The sequence below is a fragment of the Hippichthys cyanospilos genome, chromosome 17 (assembly GCF_059441005.1).
Source record: "Hippichthys cyanospilos isolate Australia breed blue-spotted pipefish chromosome 17, RoL_Hcya_1.0, whole genome shotgun sequence".
Taxonomy (NCBI): domain Eukaryota; kingdom Metazoa; phylum Chordata; class Actinopteri; order Syngnathiformes; family Syngnathidae; genus Hippichthys; species Hippichthys cyanospilos.
This window is the reverse complement of record NC_142385.1, coordinates 15,831,429-15,850,806: the sequence shown is the minus strand read 5'-3', so window position 1 is coordinate 15,850,806 and position 19,378 is coordinate 15,831,429. Positions and strand designations below refer to the sequence as shown.

Sequence of the window (19,378 nt, the reverse complement as noted above, 5' to 3'; positions counted from 1 at the left end):
CAGCAGTTCTTGTAATACTTTTTTCTTTGATAGATACCATTTGTGTGTGTGTACATTTATATACCGGTATATATACTGTATATTTGTGTGTGTGTGTGTGTGGGGGGGGGGGGGGGGGGGACTGCAAGGTGAATGGATGCTTTTCATGACAGCAAATGCTGACCGTGCTAAAAGCGGTTGACTTTTGCACATTGCTTTCCCGTTCTTGATATTCTCAGCAAAAAGGCTTCCCTGGGGGAGGTCATCCAACCTTTTTGTTCTCCCAGGTGTGATCTTCAGCCAGATGATACAATAGACACACTTTACCATTAGCCGGCTCGGATTTCAGCACTAAGCCACCTGCTAAAATAGATGTCCTTCTCAAATCTTGCTTACCCCCCAAAAATGAGAACAATCCACAAAGCAAATTCGCCTTGGTAAGTGTCAACAGTTGAAGGTCTCGACAGCAGCAACATTTTGTTTCCGCTCTGGAGCGATAAGATGACTCTTTGGATTCGGAAAAGTTTTGCCTAATTGCCTCCTCCTTACGAACAAACTTTGGCGTTTTGTTTCTTTCTGCCTCGGAGCAGAAGCGCACACCGCCACATACACAACAAGGACCTCATTAGAACGGCTGTGTGGACTCGGAGCAATTTGTCAAATGTCAGACAAGTAGAAAAAGAAAAAAAAAAGGAAGCAAGCACTGCTTTTCTGAGTTTCGCCTGCCCAGAGCAAAGAAAAGAATAAAACCATGTGCAATCAAAATAATTTCAAATCATGTATACTTTTATCTTCATGTATCAAAATAGGAGAATTTACACTATATATTTATGAACAAAAATAGGTAATATTCCATTAACAAGACCAGCTGAAAGTAAAGAATATTATGTATACATATATTTTTTTTACACTTTCCCTACATAACAGTAAACTACTGTACAATCAACCCTGAGTCTCATATTAGGGCTCCCTCTAATGGTACACAGAGGAATCACTGCCCAAGTACAGTTCAGTTGTTTTGAACTTTCAAGTACAATGCTACATTTGCAGTTCATCTTGAAAAACCCTTTGCTTTTACATTTCATTTTGATATTGCATTTTGAATTTCTATTTGCATTTTCCAAGTGAAAACCATTCTGTTGAATCACGTTGAATTAATCGTTGCTGGACTAAAATGAAATGATAGTCATGTAGATGAATATAATCAAGTAAAACACACTTAATTGACAAAAACATCACTTATGAAACAAATATTAATATTGGTGCACAAAAAATTAGGCCATGGTTGCAAAAGAAAAAAAAAATCTTCAAAGCGATAAATAATGGAGCGAACAAGGCTGCGTGTTACATCATGAAAGAGATTTTGTCGCCAATCATGAATTAGTGGCTTTGACCTACTTAGGTATGCAATGTGCAATTATGAAGCCTTCTCATATCAACGTTAAAAAAAACTGCAAGTGTGATGATAACCATAGGGAAATGACACAGTGCCAGCCTTCTGTATAAAACAGTTCTATCATTTATTAAATAGTAATAAGCTACGATGATTACATGAAAGATTAGTTATTAGTTCGGTTATTCGCTTCCACCAACAGTCAATGCCGATTGGTTGGAAATCATTGTTTTTGCCTATTAGCAAAGTACCGCCCCACAATCGTGGACTCAACCCAATCCTACTTCACCTCACCCGTATGGGCGTTCCTCGGATATTTTGAACCATTCACGAAAGAGGGTAGTGTGACGTCACATGGAAATCAAAGTTGCCATAGAGCGCGTGGAGTAGTTACAGTAGGAGGGAGACGAACCTCACCGGCGTCGACGGGAACGAACTCCGGGCGTCCCGGTTCCCGAATTTGGACTTGAAACGCACAAACAATCACTTTATGCTAGCGCCTTGTCGAGTAAGTTCAAAATTAGGACGACTTTGGGGGAATACTTGGTCCGAATGACGAGCTTCGGGCGTGGGGAGACGCCGAACTTGGTCGACGTCGTCGCTTACTTGATTTCTTCGCCGATTTCCTCTCTCTTTCGATGAAAAAGAAACGCTGAGGGTGTTTTTTTCAGTCGTCATGACAGAATTAAGCGAGAAGGAGAACGAACCACATCGGCGGGACCTGCAGAGACCACCGGCCACAGCGACCATCCAGCCCGAGTCCAAGGTAAGTCCAACACACACCTGCACTTCGATTTATAAACAACATTTTAGTCTTCAAATGAACTAAATACCACATTTTTAATGAATAATAACGTTATTAGTATGGGAAGGTTGTGTCACTTTGGTACCAGCTTCTCTAAAACCCATCTGATACCTTTTTGAAATGTGTATTAAAAAATGTGAAATTGTCCAAGCATTTCCTGTTTGCCAGTAGTTAAAATAACCAGTATCCTTTTTAATTAAAGCAATGTGACAAGTTACCTTAAAACTCCTTTTAAATGGTGATATATACAATCAATATGGTGAAAGGGTGGGTAGCAGAGGTCGTAGGGTAAATTCCGGATGTCCTGTGTGGAGTTTGCATGTCTTCCCACGCCTGTGTTGGTAGATTGGACAAATGGCCCTTAGGAGTGTGAAAAGGTGCAAAAGGTTGTTTGTCTTTGTGCGATTGGCTGACAGCCAGCTCAGGTTGAACCCCGCACATGGCCGGATAGGCTCTGACACATGAGGGATAAGTCGCTAAGAAACTGGATCGATGGATGGATATTTGCAATGTTAAAAGAATACCACTTCGCGTTTTTCCTTATCAAATTTTCAATTTATTTTTAGACCAGCAAGAGGGCAAAAAAAAAAACATGTTGCAGGGGTCCGCAAATGGCACCCATGCCGGTTTTTGCACATCACAAATTTAAGTTCCATAGACAACGTGTGTGTCTATTAATATTACTTACACAAAGTTGCATACTGTTAGCGAGGCTAATTAGGGTCTTACATAACAACACTTAAGCTGCCTTAATTCTTATCGCTTGTACAAGCACAGATCACACTTGATTGCTGAGTGATTATGCTCAACACTTGAAAGGGAAAAGCAAAGCACAAAAAAATATCCATTAGCCATTCTGGCAAAATGGAAAAAAAGAAAAAAGAAAACTAACTAATTAAATGCGGATTTGTATAGTCTTGCTATTTGTCCAATCAATTAGCATGTTTTATACATACCACATAATCCAACACTTCAATTGTGTAAATATGCAGTATATAAATATGTATGTTTTTTTTTTCATTGCTCTTCCTCAACAGTGATCTGCTTTTATCCTTCTGCTGCCTAAAGTGTTTGATTGTGTGCGGTACACAAACAATGAGGTCAAAGAAACGTTTCCAACAAATCACAATGATCGTGCCAGGTGACATTGGTGTTTTTTTTTTTTTGCGCTTGCTTTCAGAAGACACAATGTGCGTAGGCTTGACGTGGAATTTATGGGCCAATCTCAGAGCAGATGTTCGCTGTGTCCGGCCCGGCCTCGTAATTCACAAAAAAACGGGTTCTCCCGAGCCTTTGCAGCTCGCCAATACCGCTCAGTCAACCCGGGAAATAGAAGGCTCGGATCGTAAACACAATTTTTAAAATTCTGTAAACAGTGCGGCCAAAGTTTTGAAAGCAATATTCTTTTTAACCTAAAGCAAGGTTCAAGGATGTCGTTGGGCTTTGGACAACGTTTCGTTCCCATGGTGACAATCTTTTCCGGAGGGGTTTGGACCAATAAAATCACGTTATACTGTATATTTATATATCTTTAAAACAACTCCAAAGTTATTATTTTTTTAATACTGTCAAAAATAGTACGAGCACAACATCGCTATGAATCATAAAGCATTAACATGACTATGAATCGTAAAACATTCCATGTTTTCATTTATTGAAAAAATACAATACGGAATACAGCGGTAGAAGATGGATGGATGGAGGGCATTTATTGAAATAAAATTCAGCTTCAAAATCATCTTGCGAGCTGGATTGAACACGTTTGTGTGCCAGAACCGGCCTGTGGGTTGTATGTTTAACACTCCTGATTTATATGAAAGACACCTTGCCATATATTATTTTGGGATTTTTTTTTTTCATAAAATCGCTTTCTTTTATGAAAACTTGCCTTTTTTGCGCCTCGTCCTCATATAAATTGCTTCAAAATTGGAGCACATCTAGCACAAAAATGTAACTTTCCCTTTAAAAACAAAATACAATTTCAGTGCACTTCAGTTTGCAATGCTGCTCAATCCTTTCAAAAAGAAACTTTACTACTGTTACTACGGATAGCGGCAGAATACTAGAAAGCAAACTGCTTAAAAATATTGGCGTTTCCAAAATAATTCTATCCACCTTGCTTTATTCCAACACTAGCCGTCTGCGGTCCACCTGGCTGGAATGCGGGATGGTTCCTGCCCAATGGCTTTGCCTGCTGTCAAGACATCACTGCACTATATAGCACAATATGTTTTCTGTAATTTATATTGTTTCTGTGTTCGGTACATGCAGCATCCACTTCAACCTGTGGGCCTGGAAGGGGGCTCCTCCCACCTGTGGTCCCTTCTGGAGGTTTCTGATTTTCCCCAAATTGGGGTTTTTGAGTTTTTCCTTCCCCTTCTGGGAGCTTTGACAGGGGATGCTGTTGTGTACCTTACATTGAAAAGATGTCTCTGTATGACCTCTTTTCATTCTGTGAAGCCCTTTGAGACTTCGGTGATTTAGGGCTATATAAATAAAATTTGATTGATTGATTGATTGATCTTGCGACAAGTGCCTTCCTTGTTCCCCGTACTCTTTGAGGTGGGGAAAAAAATGAGCACTGAGACTAGTCTTTGCCCGAGGCTTCTATAAATAGGCCGTTGTGAAGAATGCTGGGATAAATTAATGATTGAGTAGTGGGTGTGTGCAAGGGAGGGGAGGCAAAAAAAAAAAAAAAAACAGACTGCGATTGTTTATGTAGTACAATTGACCTCTCGATTTATGGGCATATCAACTGGACCAGCCCTGCAAATAGCAAAAATGATTTTGTGCATTTTCAAATGGGTGAATGTTGCTTCTTTTGGTCACACTTTTGCCTGATTTTTTTTTCTTTTTTTCGTCCTGTAAAGAAAAAATAAAGCTGCTCAGTGGTGCCAATTATGCTGACTGTAGCTGAACAAGCAGCAGCGGTGGCCCAAATGCAGCAAGAAGCCCTGTCACTGCTTTCTTGCTCTTTTGCTCTCTATCCTCGGAGGACTTTCACAGTCTTCAAATTCAAGTGCTGCACTTTCTGCGAACTCACTTGATGTGACGTGCAGAGACTGGTTTATTCGGGGGGAAAATATATATCAAAATAAGCTCACCCGGTGATCATCAAGGGATTTTTAATGTTCCAATTAATTTGCTTTTCATTTGGAAAGGAAAGCATTAGAAAGCATTAAATTTGATTTGCTGATACCTGCAGAAAGTATTTGAGAAGCACTCGGTATAAAAGACATTCAAAACTCAATGTAAGACCGCATTGACCTTTTATAGGCACAACTATAGAATTGAGATGAGATAAAACAGAAAAATGGCAACATCTATTATTAAATGTGTCCCATAGACATTCTTTGAAGAAAGCTTGCACTGGTTTCTGAGTAGGAAGCTCTTATTTTATTTTTTTTCACACAAAAGAACTGGCAAAATGTAGGTCAACTGAGACGACTCTTCATCGCTCACGCTAATTGTCATCTACGTTCCGAGAGGGAAGAGAAGCCTAGTTGCCTGCTTTGTTAGATGTCAATTGGACCTTTTTCACTTTTTTTTTTTTTTTTCCACCGCAAAACACCTTGTCATTTTGATATCGTACAAAAACATCGTTGGCGGAATGAGTCACATGCTGTTTCACCACGACGGCTAAAATAAGTGTTCGCTTCATCACCTGATTTTATTGTGGCCATGACGAGATGAAAAGAGGCAGAGTGGAGGATAAAAGGCTGCGTCCGGTGCCAAGGCGGGCGGGTCCGCTCAATGAAACCAATCAAACGTGAATTTTTAAAAGGCCTATCGATTGGCGTCTGCTCGCAAGGGATGGCAAATTTGTGAAGTCAGGAGGAGAAGAGGGCAAGGGTGATGGAGATGGAAAGGGAAAAGGAAGCCCGACTGTGAGAGAACACTTTTTGAAAATCGGGTCCATCGGACAAATGTCCTCATACCGTTGATCCGCTCCATCCTGTCCTTGTGCGTGATTCAGTGCCATAATGTCGCCCCTCACCCGTTCGAAGTTGTTGAACCCGTGACAGAAACTTCGACTTTTGAGCTACTCTGCAGCCCATCTCGGCGCCCATCCAGCTAGGACTGATTGACAGTACTTGGAAATGGCTGATAGTTGCATTAGCATATGCTTTAATTAGCGATATTGGCTGTACTTCTTTTTCTTTTATTTTTCTTCCACGCCACACTTTGCTTCTTAGCGATTGTTTGTTTTTGGAACCACTGTAGAACCTTCCCATTTTTACTTCTTCTGCAACACATCAAGGCGGCAAACAAGTCCGATCTAAACTATTGTACAGTGCTAATGAATTCAAAAGAATCCAGACCAGACTTTAATTGCTAGCGTTAAGCATTTCGCCCCGTTTGGATTGATCAGCAAACATCTGTGTAACATGTATCCCGTTTTGATGTCCTCTGGTACGCATTTAGGCAGTATATTGACATAAAGCGTTGGCTTCCTTGCAGCTGCAGCGTCTGAAGCGCTCGCTGTCCTTCAAGTCAGTGATGCGCAGCAAGAGCGTGGACAACTTCTTCCAGCGCAGCAACGGGGACTCGCGGTCCCCGTGCACGCTCATCATCGCCCCCTCGCCTTCGCCGCCGCCGCCCGCCTTGTCCGAGTCGCCCCTGGCCTACGAGCGCTCACCCGCCCTCTCGCCGGCCGCCAGCCCCGACCCGTCGGAGTTGTCGCGCTCGCCCTCCGTCAGTCCCTCGCTGTCCCTGAGTGCCAAGATTCAGCCCAAGTCAACGGCGCCTCTCAAGACTCACTGTTTCCACGAGCACGTCTTTCGCAGGCCCACCGGCTGCGAGCGATGCAAACATATCATCCAAGGTAATGGCTACAAAAAGTTGGCAGGTATCTCACTTGTATCAAGAATTTAGGTTTTCACCTTCAAATTATTCTGACTTTGGGCTCAGAATTTTCCATTATTTCACTTCATTTCAGACTTTAGAGTGAGTTGTTCTCCCAGTGAGAACTCTGACTTTAAAGTGAGAATAAAGTTAGGGTCGTAAAACACTTGAGAATCCTGCCACCTTTTATTTTTTTCGTCACTGGCGCTAATCCACTACCGTAGCCATCAAGGAAATTATTTGTTCTGTTCTCCTCCCCCAGACAAAAACAAAGTTGATTTGTGCTTTGTTGTCAGTCCACAAATTTGGCTTTGTGGACATGGCGTCTTGAAAAGCAGCGCTGATGAATGCGGGATTTCTGTCAATGTAATTAAGTAAGCGATGTGGTTGTCCGCACAGGCAACTCCAAGCAAGGCCTGCGCTGCAAAGCCTGCAAGCTAGCAGCTCACCTCTGGTGCTCGTCTGAGCTGTCCCAGCAGCCCTGCAATGGCAAGGTAGGGAAGCGGACGCCAGATAACATCGACAACATCCGCGGCTATCGGGCCTCAATTGCACCACTTGCGAATAGTTCTCGCTTATAAGCATTATACGTCTAACTTTGCAACGTAGCATTAACATTGCATGTTTTTGGTACGTCTTCGGAAAAACTCTTGTCCTCAGAATACTCGTGGAGCTTGATTTGTAGTTCTTGATCCCTGTTTGTGTTTGGCCGCAACCTGTTCAGGTGGCAAATACGCACAAGGACATGTTATCCTTATTTGGTTGCTCTTCTGTTATAGTAACAGTAATCCGCCTCACAGCGGATGCAAAATTTCTCACGGTTAATCATGGCAGCGAGCGCAGTGACTCACGGAACGCTACGGCAGCATCTGGATACCGTAATGGTTTCCCAAGCACTTGGCCTTTGAGTCTCGCTAATGGGCTTAGCCCGAAAGACCCCGTTGTCCTGTACAAAGAGGATCAAGTCCCCTTTCAGCGCAAATTTAAGCTGGCCCGCAAAGACGATTAAGACTCTCTCTGACCCAACGTGTGAAAGGTTACTAAATGCATAGAATTAACTATAAAATGCTTCACGTCGAGTTGTTCGACACCGCAAGGTTTTTCTCAACCTTTCCCTCGCTCTTTTTCTGGCTACATTCCCTTTTCCCTTCTCGGCCGCTAAATCAATAGCTGCCCCCTAGCAGCTGGCCCGGCTTAATTCGGTGTGAAATTCGGCGCCTTTGAGGACATGGGAGCGAGCCGTCGTCAACGTCCTTTTGGATGGCTGCATACTCATCAAAGCGGGGATTAGACATTTCGGATAGGAGCCGCACATCCGCATAACTTGCCGGGGAGTCGCACGGTGAGCAAGCACACTCGCAAATGTGCTTACGTAGTCATGAGCTTGAGCTACTTCAGCCTGAAATGGATGTATCAAATATTCATTCTATGCAGGGGGGGATTTTGACCCTTTATTTCACACACGCGTTCTTTTCTACAACCGCAATAACTAGTGACACGCACGTTATTTCACTAACGAGACTTGCTGGCACAGACAGAAAAAAGATGGGGATTTTCTTGCATGATTGGAACTGCATTGCACTTTCACGTAGTAATCATGCTGGCCTTTAACATGTTGAGATATGTTTCAGGGGGCAGAAGTAGATTTAGCTGCTTTATGTTCCAATGTATTTGTTTTGATTCTGAAAAGTAAAATGTCCTGATCCTGTCACGATCTGAAAAAGTATTTCATTATATTTGTTGGTACCTGAAACCCTGTTAAAATCTCACTTAAGTGTTTCTCTGTTTGAGAACTGTTGGATTAAAGCGTGATGATATATTGATGATATTCATTAGCCTGCCTCCGGGCTTTTGCATTTTTTTGTTTGCATTAAGGAAAGCTTTAATAAAGCAAGGCTATGTCCTTGATTTAAACAACCGTTCGACGTCTCACTTTGCCGGGTCACCTGTATCTCGAGGCACCACTGTATCACAGTTGCACACCAGTTTTTGGGAAGGTGACCGTTTTATGAGCGTGGATGTCTTCCTGGGTTTAAAATAGACAAGGACATAAATACTGACAGCACCCAAGTGCATGCTCATGTTCAATAGCGGAGTGTGCTCGTCATTGTTTTTAATATAAGCCTCCAATAAAGCCGCTCTGAATTCTTGCTGCGGTGGCATCAGCGTTAATTTAACGTAAAGAACAGCAGCTTCATAAACGAGGCCTGCTGATCCCAGCCTCGCCTCCAATAACGACCTGCCAGGGACACGGAAAGGACACCGCAAGACATTGCCCTGAAATTATAGATTTGAAACGAGTCGGGTCTCAACAGTATTATTGACCAAGGCAGGGGTTCTCAGAAACTCCTTTTAGAAAACAAACTTTCCAAGGACCCCCAAACAAAAACATTCAAGCCAAACATAAGTGATCTTTTTATCACCAACATATTCGACAACAAGTTTGTTTGTTATTTTCCAGCTATACTGAAGTTTAGAAAATAGCAAATTGCACGCCTCCTGATAACAAATCGCGTCAATTTCACCCAAACAGTTTGCTGTTCATCAAAAACCGCATTATGAAATAAAATGCTGCTTCAGCTTTGTTGGCTCCATCTCCTTGTTAGCAAGCAATTGTTTCACTGTACGTGACTCTTTAATTAGAGGACAGAACAACTTTCAAAGTAAGAAAGCAAGTCTCTGTAATGTCTTTATGTTGTCCCGACGAGCGTTCTAAACATATTCCTTGTGCTAAATAAAGCCCCCCACTGATCCTCGTAGCGCTTGATCTGCAGCTTGTCAGTGGATCGCATGGTCATTTTTAGCCGCGCTTGATCACACATGAAACTATAATAAGAGTAGATACGAGTCCTTTGGATCCTTCTATGTGGTGATGGTGGGCCCTTATGATGATTCTCCTGGGCCATCTGGCCAGTTGATGACACTTCTGGCATCTGTGTTAATGACTCGCGTCTTGTTGTCGTCCTCGTCGTCCTCAGGACATTTTTGTTTTTGAGCTCACTGGGTTTTTTTTGTTAGATTGATCGCGCTCACCTTTGGGGGTGACCTTGCCAGTCTTCAGGGACGGTCTATTTATAGCTCAGTGACTTTGCCGTCAGTTGTCTGATATCATCGTGGAAAAATAGTCAAAATATCCCAAATTTTCAATTGCTTGCTGAGCGCTAATTGAGCGGTAAAATGTGCAAGCATGGAATGCCCAATGGTCCAGTAAACAGTGACTGAATTGCTGTATATTTGTATATCTATAAAATTGAAAGAGTAATATTTATTATGTTACAATTAGAGTGTTATGACTTCAAGACTTTTGCATTATGGGCTAAGCCAATCATCGGAAGTCATTGAAAGGCTTGCAAATGTCATAAGTTGGCCGCTAGCATTACCCGGTGGTTTTGGAGTGTTAATACAAAAATTTCTATTGCGCCCCGTTCGCGAGTTGCCATTGAAAGGATTAATGCAAAAATCTGGGGTTATGCATGATAAAACATCAGGTTTTGATTGACAATATTTCCAATTTTGAATGGTGGTAAATGAGCCTGACATGGGCTAAATTCGACACCTATACGGTGAGCCTATCGACCTAGTGTTTTTTTGTGTGCTTATCCTGTGATATCACACATTAAAACATCAAAAAGTTGACCCCGAGTTGGGTCAAATTTCCTCCAAGGGGGTTAAAGTCTCGCATAACCCCTAAACCTTCACGTACCCACATTTGAAACCCGCTGCTTTAGAATAGAATCTTTACTTTGTTTGAGTTCCTCTGCAACCCGTTGAGGCAGTTGCATGCTTTCTTTTAACATTTCATTTCGCTACTTGGTAATCTATTCGCCCAAACGTGCTATTGTCACATTTTTTCCTCGCTTCTTTTCACTCTCGCGTCACTTTAGCCTGCGCTTTCCCTTAACTGTCACCTCTCGTCTTCCCCCGCACGTCCTCTCCCTTCAGGCGGGAGCTTTTAAGCGAAACTTCAGCTCACCTCTACTAACCACTGAGTCGCTGGGCGTCGTCAGGGAGACTCCTGATGCGCAGGGTGAGTGAGTGTGTTTGTGCGGTAGAACGCTCGTTACTCTTGTATATCAAACGTCAAACGTGCGTGGCCCCGTTTGTCATCCGGCAGAGGCGGACCACGTTACGGTGGACCCCATCTACGAAGCGCTGCGCTACGGGACGTCGCTGGCTCAGATGAGCCGCTGCAGCTTCGGCAGCATCACTGAGTCCCCCTGTCACGAGGTAACCGTCCCCCCGCTGGCGGGCGCGGCGTGAAACAAAGGATCGGTTGAGAATTCACGCCAAAAGTCACTTTTTTTTTTCCAGGCTGAGAAGCTCCCAGACAAGCTGGAGAATCAGCCAATTGCTGAAGAGGAGTCCATTCCAGGAAGTGTGTTAAGTTGGCCTTTATAGCGTCTTCATGTGCGCGCACATTAGGTCAAGATCTCGATGTCCAATCTACTGTTTTTCCTCACCGTTGTGCGTGCCCAGTGCTCACCCCTCCTGAAAGCGAGAAGGCAGATTCGGAAGAGCGAGTCAGCCTCAAGGTGTGCATTAGCGCTTACTTCCTTTGCGTTTGACCTCCCTCTTCTCTTAATTCTTCATTTTTCTTTTATTCATTCTTTGCCTTTTCGTTTCTACTTAATCCACGTGATTTTCATTTCAGACTCCCAAGCGTGTGGCGGTCCACTCCATGCACACCTACGTGGCTCTCTACAAGTTCCTGCCTCAGGAGAACAATGACTTGGAACTACAGTCAGTCTTGTTATTGTTGTCGCTATTATTATAATTATGTATGTATTTGTATATAAGCTGATATTCAGAATCTGGGGAGGGATACTCTGAAGGACAAAGAATTGTGTGGTTTGTGACAGGAAGAGTGAAAAGAGCTTATTAGACGTCGTACGTTATTACGCCCACCAGTAATCTATGCTCCGCCGCAAATCCTGTTTTGACGTTCATAAGTGACAGCAGAGGAGAAAATCGGTTGAAGACCACCTCGTGCATGTGAAGCATCCTTGCTCACTGGCCGTGAAAGGCAAATTTGGCTGACATTTCTCACAAAGGGGGTAAGAAGTCAACCAAATAATTAGCTGTTCGCTAATTAGCAAAGTCTTCTTTCCTGCGATGACCTAACCTATTTTGAAAGATGAAAGTCAGCTTTTTTTTAAATAAGAAATCATCCTGACTCATGCATTTTAATGAACGTATTACATTTTTTAACCACTCGGTTGTTGATCCTTCAGGCCCGGCGATCGCATCAAAGTCACAGATGATGCCAACGAGGACTGGTGGAAGGTGAGTTTGGAACCGTCGCGGTCTTCTTTGCGCTTGCGTTTCCCGTTTCCTTTTGTGGGCAAATGCCATCATGGCACTTGTGCAATCAATCAAGCCTCCTCCAGTGCAACGAGGTGAGACTTGAGAGCTGCCTTGGTTGCCTTTGAAGGTCAATGAACGTAGGTGTTAGTGTGTGTGGGGGGGCGATGCTGTCCGTGTTTCGTAAAACACGCGAAGCAACAAGTGCGCCATATCAGTTGAATTAGCCGATTAATGCAAATTTGACGCTTTGTGAAGGCTGCGGTGCGAGGATTAGCGCCTCGCAAATGCCACCGCACTGCTACTGATGTTGATAATTATAAATGGCAATTATTTTTGTGTCAGCTTCAGCTAATTATAAAATATGCATAATTAATCAAAAATCACAAATAAACAATAATTGAAACATAATGGGGGCTCCTAAAAGACTGGCCATTAAAAGTGTTGTTGCACATCGTTTGGCGTAATCCTAATCCTAACCGTACCACTAAATTTATTGCTCCACCTAACCCATTATTTTTTTTCCTGTAATTTAATTCCCCAACGAGTCTACTAATCCTGAATCAATTTATTCTGACCCCATCCACTAATATCTAACCCTCTAATTCTACATTTAACATTTTTTCCGGCTTTTCTGCTGAAAAATGTGTATCTGTATAAAATTCACCAAAATAAACGCAACATTTTGCAAAAGGCGTCGCTAGAACATAATTCTGCCATAAGTTGCTTCATGTTGCATTTTATTTGCTCTCAATTAAAAAAAAAAAATATATTGCTCCTTTCACAGCATAAAAAGCTTTAAATTAGATCTGAAACTCAGTTCAAATCTCACGTACCCCTGAAGTTTTGGAGTGTGGGAGGAAGACGGAGTGCCCGGAGAGAACCCACATGGGCCCGGGGAGAACATACAAACTTCACATTGGAAGGCCGGAGCTGGATTGGAAAAAAAAAAGAACTGTGAGGCAGATGTGCTTACAACAGCTCCATGAGCCGCCTACTATGAACCAAAAATACAGAAAGAAAGGAGCCACATGCTGCTTCACCAAATCATGGTCAAACAATCCCAGCTGTTATGTGTTCTAACTGCGTGTGTGTTTTATTCTAAGGGGAAAAGCCACAGCAAGGTGGGATATTTTCCCGCCAACTTTGTGCAACGGGTGCGCCCCGGCGAGCGAGTGTGGAAGGTCACTGCCGGTTTCCATGGCAACCGAGACAAAGGCCAGATGACGGTGAAAGAGGCCCAGGTGAGCGCGCGCGCACACGTTCACACAAAGCCAAGGCATTAGCAGCAATGTATGCAAATGGATTCGCAAAAGTGCTGAAATGACAGAAGGATGCGTATTTGCGTTGTAATGCGGTCATTGACGCAGCAATTCGGGAAAAACTCACTTATTATCCACCCTCTCTTTTTCGCCCTTTCTCAAATCCAATCCATCATCCATAACATCACCCCGCAATCTCATCCCTCGTGCATTTTCCCGACGTTTTTCCTCTTTTCGCCTTTTGGCATTGTTCCCATTCTTTTGCCCTCAATCCATTTTCCATTTCGCCGTCCCAACGCGCTCAACCGTTCGCCGCAGATCTGTGTGGGCAAGAACGAAGAGACGGATGGCTTCCTGCGGCTGAGCAGCGGCAAGAAGCGAGGCTTGGTGCCGGCGGACATTTTGCTCGAAATATGACGTTGGCTAATAATAACACTAATAATTGTCAGAATTAACATAAATTGATGGCGGGATCCTTGGGAATGCCTTTTCCCCTTCCGAAACGCCCTCCTCCGACAGCGGCGAACGCTGGCATCGGGAACGACGGCTTTGCTTGTTTTGTTTTCTTTCCAGCTACTGTCCGCGTAGCGCAATGCGGGGAAAATGTAGCATCAAGGAGAGAGAACGGGAAGTCAGGCTACCTCACCGCTAACTTGGGAAGCCTTCGGGGGAGTTTTTGTGTCAAGCAATCGATCCTGTTTTCATTATCTGCACACAATATTAGCAATTAGCATCATCAATTTCAACTAGAAATAGACCGAGGCGCTTTTGATTCAGTGGAACCTCGAAAATGGAACAGGGAGCTTCTCTAATCGTTTTCAAGATAGTCATTTATCTTAGCAATTATTGAGAATGTAGTCGTCAAAAAATGAACTCACCGTTAGTGGGGCTCGTCACCTGTCTTGTTTGGCGCTCATGTGACAGGATCAAATCCAAGAGAATCCGTCCAGTTTTCAAAATAAAAGTTAAAAAAATGGCTTTCATACTTGGACGATAAATAAAACGGAAATTGCTCTATTCCGTCCTCAGCGTATGTCAGAATACAAATTGACATTTAGCGTACATTCTTCAAGAGAAGATCGGTTACTCAAAAAGGCCTGAAGAGGGAGACAAACCAACACAAACATTAGCCCATTCAGTAGCAGTTGAGCCACTGGCCGCGGACCGGAGGTTGGGGGCCTCTGGCTGCAAAGATTAACAGTGCAACACCAGTGCTATTTTTTATACCTTGCATCTTAATTAATGAATTGTCGGAAAATAATATTGCAACGTTACCATAGGACTACTTTTATTGTCAACCGCAAAGAATGGGCCATACTTTGCCCAGCCCTGCTTTGAATTCTTGTGGGATTTTGCACGTGATGACAATTTCAACTAAAAATGTTGCTCCAAAACATTTTTGGGATAGTTACGATATTTTGAAGTTCCACTTTCCACCACTCTGTTGATTCACATGATGTCATACACTACCATCACATGGATGCACCTCTGCTAGTCTCGTCTCACTTCCAATTTGCCTTATCTGCTTGTACTCCTCTTGTATGTATCGTCACATTATAGTGTATCTTGTCAAAAGGTGTTTCTCTGAATGCTGGCGTTTGTATATTTAAAAAAAAAAAAGCATCAAAGCAATAAGTGTAAATAAAAACACATGGTTAGCCTTATAGTGACGTGCTACTTTGAATAGTATAGCCATGCAGGAAACAACTAAGGGCATTGATATCACCATTGTAACAGAGCATCACTTGCAGTTTTCTTTTCTTTTTCATTTGGTTCCAATTACATGTCTGGGAAATATTCACATAAAAAAAATACTTGGATGTGTGGAATAGATTTGTGAATATTTTCTGCATGCGCCGTTGATCAGTTTGCGCCATTTAGCCTGATCATGGTCTAACCTGGGGGGCAAGAGCCGGCCCGCCGCATCATTTTATGTGGCCCGCAAAATGCTGATTGGACTGCAAGTTTCTGGTTGAAAAAACACATTTGCAACTTTTAAACTAACATAACATAAACATAAACTTTTGTTCCCAATCTCTCTTTTGAACAGTTTTTTGCAAACTACTTCAAATTGTGACAAACACACCTACAATTTATTTGATTTGACAGTCATACCAGACCTGACAGAAACCACAACTGCAATGTGGCGGGCGGACGATAAAAATGAGTTTGACACCCTCAATCTAGCCGCTTGCTTTGTTTTGCCTACACGCACCGATACAAACACACCTCGGCTCAGGATCCTTTTTTTTTTGGACAGGCCCAATAAAGTGCGATAAACCTTCCGTTGGTTTGTGTCGTCATTTGTTTGACTAGCTAGCCGACAGCCTGGGTGAGCTGTAAAAATGAGCTTACCGCTAGTCCGAGATGCTAATTGTTTTGTTGCAACACGTTATTCTTTAAAAAAAAAAAAAAAAAAAAATCACAGTGATTGTTCCTAAGAAGTAGCCCTCGTATAAAATGTTTGGCAATTTTGGCTAGCCTGTTAGCTTACGTTGTCTCTCCAGATGGACTTGACAGAAAACTACACTGGACGCTTAGCATGGCTGCATCCTTGTTAGTCCATTAGCTTGTTTGCAGACCTTAGTCGGAAAGGATCCATTACGCTACGTTCCCCTCGCGTCCCCAGTCGCCTGCTGGTAATGAGCGCAAGTAATACCATTAACTCCCAATAAAAGTCACTGGCAGCGGAAAAGATGCTGGCGGGCTAGTGACAACGCTGGTGTGTGTGTGTGTGTGTGTGTGTGTGTGTGTGTACGCACGCGTGTGCCTGCTGTGGCGCAATTTCTCAAATGATGACCCAATTCTGTTATCAAAATGGATGCAATCCGATTTTGGAAAGACACGCGAGTGGCAGAACATCAAGTTGCTCTGGCGTCTTGTCACTTTTTCATCATTTTTTTGTCACTGCAGCGGATGCTCAACCGATAAACGTGAACTGTCCCATAATTCTGCGTTTGTTGTTCAAAAATGATGTCATAATGAAGTAATACATAGAAATCTTACTTTTGTAATTTTTTTTTAACTTAATATTTCTACCTTATTTTTTTACATTAATTTCTTGGACTGTTTACTGGAAAATACAGCACTGTTGCGCATTGGTAATCTTGGAAAATAGTTCACAGCATATAATAAATGGATACATTTATGCAAAATATACATTAAAAAATGAATACAAATTGATGTAATGCTGGCATTATAATATGTTTCAATTTTATTTGTTTTTAGATAATGGAATGATTAAAAAACATTTTAAAATCTTTTCTATTGGAAGTGCGCTAGAAACGTCTGGGTGAGGTTTTTTTTTTGGCGCGTTCACACTTGAACTGTTGACAGCTAGGGGGAAACAAAACATCCGTGTTGCGAAGTGCGGAGGAAAATCGTGCGCCAAATATAGCTCTTGATTACACGTGCGGGCTGAGAGGGGTGGAAACATTTCAAACTACGTCTTTGGCAGGATTAAAAAAAAAAAAAAAAAAGCAAAAGCAGGGATATACTCTGGATAATAGTCCCCTTGATTCCTAACATGAAGTAATTAATTAGATGTACGATGGTCGCCTGATTTCCGATTTAATACACAAATATAAAATGAATACACTCGCAAGGAGCAGCTAGCATTCAAAACTCTCAAACATTCTTATAATGTACTATAATGACCTATACATGCCACAAGATGGAGCTAAAACTACTTAAGTGAAGCTCTTCAACTCACTCCTTTATGACTACTTTGAGGCGCTACTACTTTACTCGAGCGTGTCCTTAAATTTGGGGCGAATGAATGCCGCTGCAGGCGACTCCAGATGGCTGAGTCAGCGCTTCTCACAGATGTTTTTTGGTTTGTTTCCCGCTGGATGAAGCCCGTGCGGCAATCAGCCCTCTGCTCGCCCCCCGCCATACCTGCTGTCATTTTCTTTCATCTTGCCTTTTTGATGTCGTCGCCCCTCGAGTCCCAAAATGGCCACGGACGAGCGGAGGTGGCGAAAGGACTCGCGCTCAAATACTGGTTGAAAGAAGTCCGAGTCAATGCCCGTACTTGAGTAAATGCGATAATATCGTCTCGCTCGGAGGAGATATGAGTGGAACTGACTCACGAGTATTTGTTGATAAGAGCCGTGGTTGAACTTTGACCTATTTGGGATCAGTGTTGTTTGTGCATCATTTCTTTATCCTCTGTGAAGAATGACTGCCCTCAAGTGGACAGAATATGCATGCCAGCAGCACAATGTCCATTGAATTGAAGCAAAAAAGCTTTATATATATATATATATATATATATATATATATATATATATATATATTGGGATCAAATAATATTGGTTAATTTAGAATTTTACAACACTCAGATTTCACTGTTGGTAACATCAAGTTGGCACAACTAAGTAAACCTAGCGTATTTTCCGCACTTTAAGGCGCACCTTCAAGGAATGCCTTAAAAAATGTCAATAGTAAGGAAGAGAAAGTTTAAAGTTTGCTGCAAAAGAAATGTAATCAAAATTTGAGATATCTTTACATAGGTAAGAAGGTATTCGTACTTTGAGGCACGGAGGTTAATGAGGACGCTGCTCCCGGCAAGACGCTCGCGTCTTTATCTGGAATGTTCCCTCTTAATGACTCCAGGGAGCACGCCGGTGATTCATCTCCGCTCAAAGGCGCGACTCGCGCCTTACTCAAAGAAAATTGTACCTCCTTAATGGCTGGGTAAACAGGCTTGTCCCCTAGTAACACTTGCGCTTACCCATTGACTCAGTGACAAAGTGACAATGAAATCAATTGTGTCGCTCCTAATGCTGCTTTTAGTGTTTCCACCACAAACTGTGCACTCAGCACACGTTAGCTTAGCTAAGAGGCAGTAAATACTGGAGGAGGAAATCGACTATGTTTTTCTTCCCCAAACACGTTTTTTTTAATATTCATATTTTTGTAATATTTTCAAGTATCTAAAAATTGCTGATACCAAATGAATTAAGTCATTGATTGCTTCAGGTAACTAAATATGAACGTAATTAATAACTTTTGTACATAAAGTAATTGATTAGGTACTAGACGAGGTCAAACAACTTCTCAATCGCCTCTTGCTGACAGCGTCTGCGTTCCAAACATACCGCATGCTCAAATTATTAAAAGTGCACTTTAGAATCCATTAAGTTGCTGAGAAATGTATTTAAAATTTAGTTTTTTTTCTGTGCTCTCCGTGGCTCGTGTCGCAACGCATTTGTCAAGGCGAACGTATAAATTTTTCAGCTCCTCCGCCTAAGCTCTTTTTCTGGGCCTGTACTTTTAAATATATATATAAATACAGCTACACTCCGACACTTGCAGTTTGTTTTATGTTGGGCTGGGTGCATTCGGGTTAGAGCGGATTGGGAAATCGAGGCGGTGTCAACGTTGCATTTTCTTCGGGTTAGGAGGATTATTTGGAAAGTTTTGCTTTCCTATCCGAGGCTTAACTAGGCTTAACTTTGCTTAACTATCCGAGGCGGAAAGCAATAGAATGATGTCATCCCAGGTAATCATCACTAAAGCTACAACTTCTGCTATGCCCGAAATATAACAGCCGTGCACACCCGCTGATCGCAGCCAAAATTACATATTTGTCTTTGAAATATCCCAAAGCTGCACACTCATCAAATGGCGAAATCTGCGCTTTAAATCTGTGCCAATATTACGGATCTAGATGCTTGAGATTTTTATTCCTCACTACAAAACGTAATGTCAAGAGCGGCCAGAGGTGGCGCCAAAAACTAAGATCGAGCCAAACAACACGAATGAACTGTTAAAGGACCGAATGAGTTC

At 42.5% G+C, this 19,378-nt stretch overlaps 1 protein-coding gene across 2 annotated transcripts; it reads left to right on the top strand.

The window, feature by feature from the left end:
• The first annotated feature begins 1,749 nt into the window (after window positions 1-1,749).
• LOC148409978 (SH3 and cysteine-rich domain-containing protein 2-like) lies at window positions 1,750-15,870 on the top strand. Of its 2 annotated transcripts, XM_088439818.1 has the most exons (12): window positions 1,750-1,880; window positions 2,044-2,138; window positions 6,639-7,002; window positions 7,422-7,516; window positions 10,965-11,049; window positions 11,137-11,249; window positions 11,334-11,397; window positions 11,499-11,554; window positions 11,674-11,762; window positions 12,254-12,305; window positions 13,430-13,567; window positions 13,904-15,870. In XM_088439818.1, exons 2-12 carry the CDS (start codon window positions 2,049-2,051, stop codon window positions 14,000-14,002), a joined length of 1,245 nt encoding a protein of 414 aa, XP_088295944.1. In that variant the 5' UTR covers window positions 1,750-1,880; window positions 2,044-2,048; the 3' UTR covers window positions 14,003-15,870. The 2 variants fall into 2 exon arrangements, with proteins under 2 accessions (XP_088295944.1, XP_088295943.1); XM_088439817.1 differs by having other exon boundaries at window positions 1,757-2,138.
• The last annotated feature ends 3,508 nt before the right edge of the window (window positions 15,871-19,378 follow it).

Excerpts from the sequence above, each read along its gene's own strand:
- LOC148409978 (XM_088439818.1), top strand. The coding sequence starts at position 2,049 with ATGACAGAATTAAGCGAGAAGGAGAACGAACCACATCGGCGGGACCTG. Across the intron at positions 11,398-11,498 it reads AGAGGAGTCCATTCCAGGAA|TGCTCACCCCTCCTGAAAGC; the intron begins GTGTGTTAAGTT and ends GTGCGTGCCCAG. Across the intron at positions 11,763-12,253 it reads AACAATGACTTGGAACTACA|GCCCGGCGATCGCATCAAAG; the intron begins GTCAGTCTTGTT and ends TTGATCCTTCAG.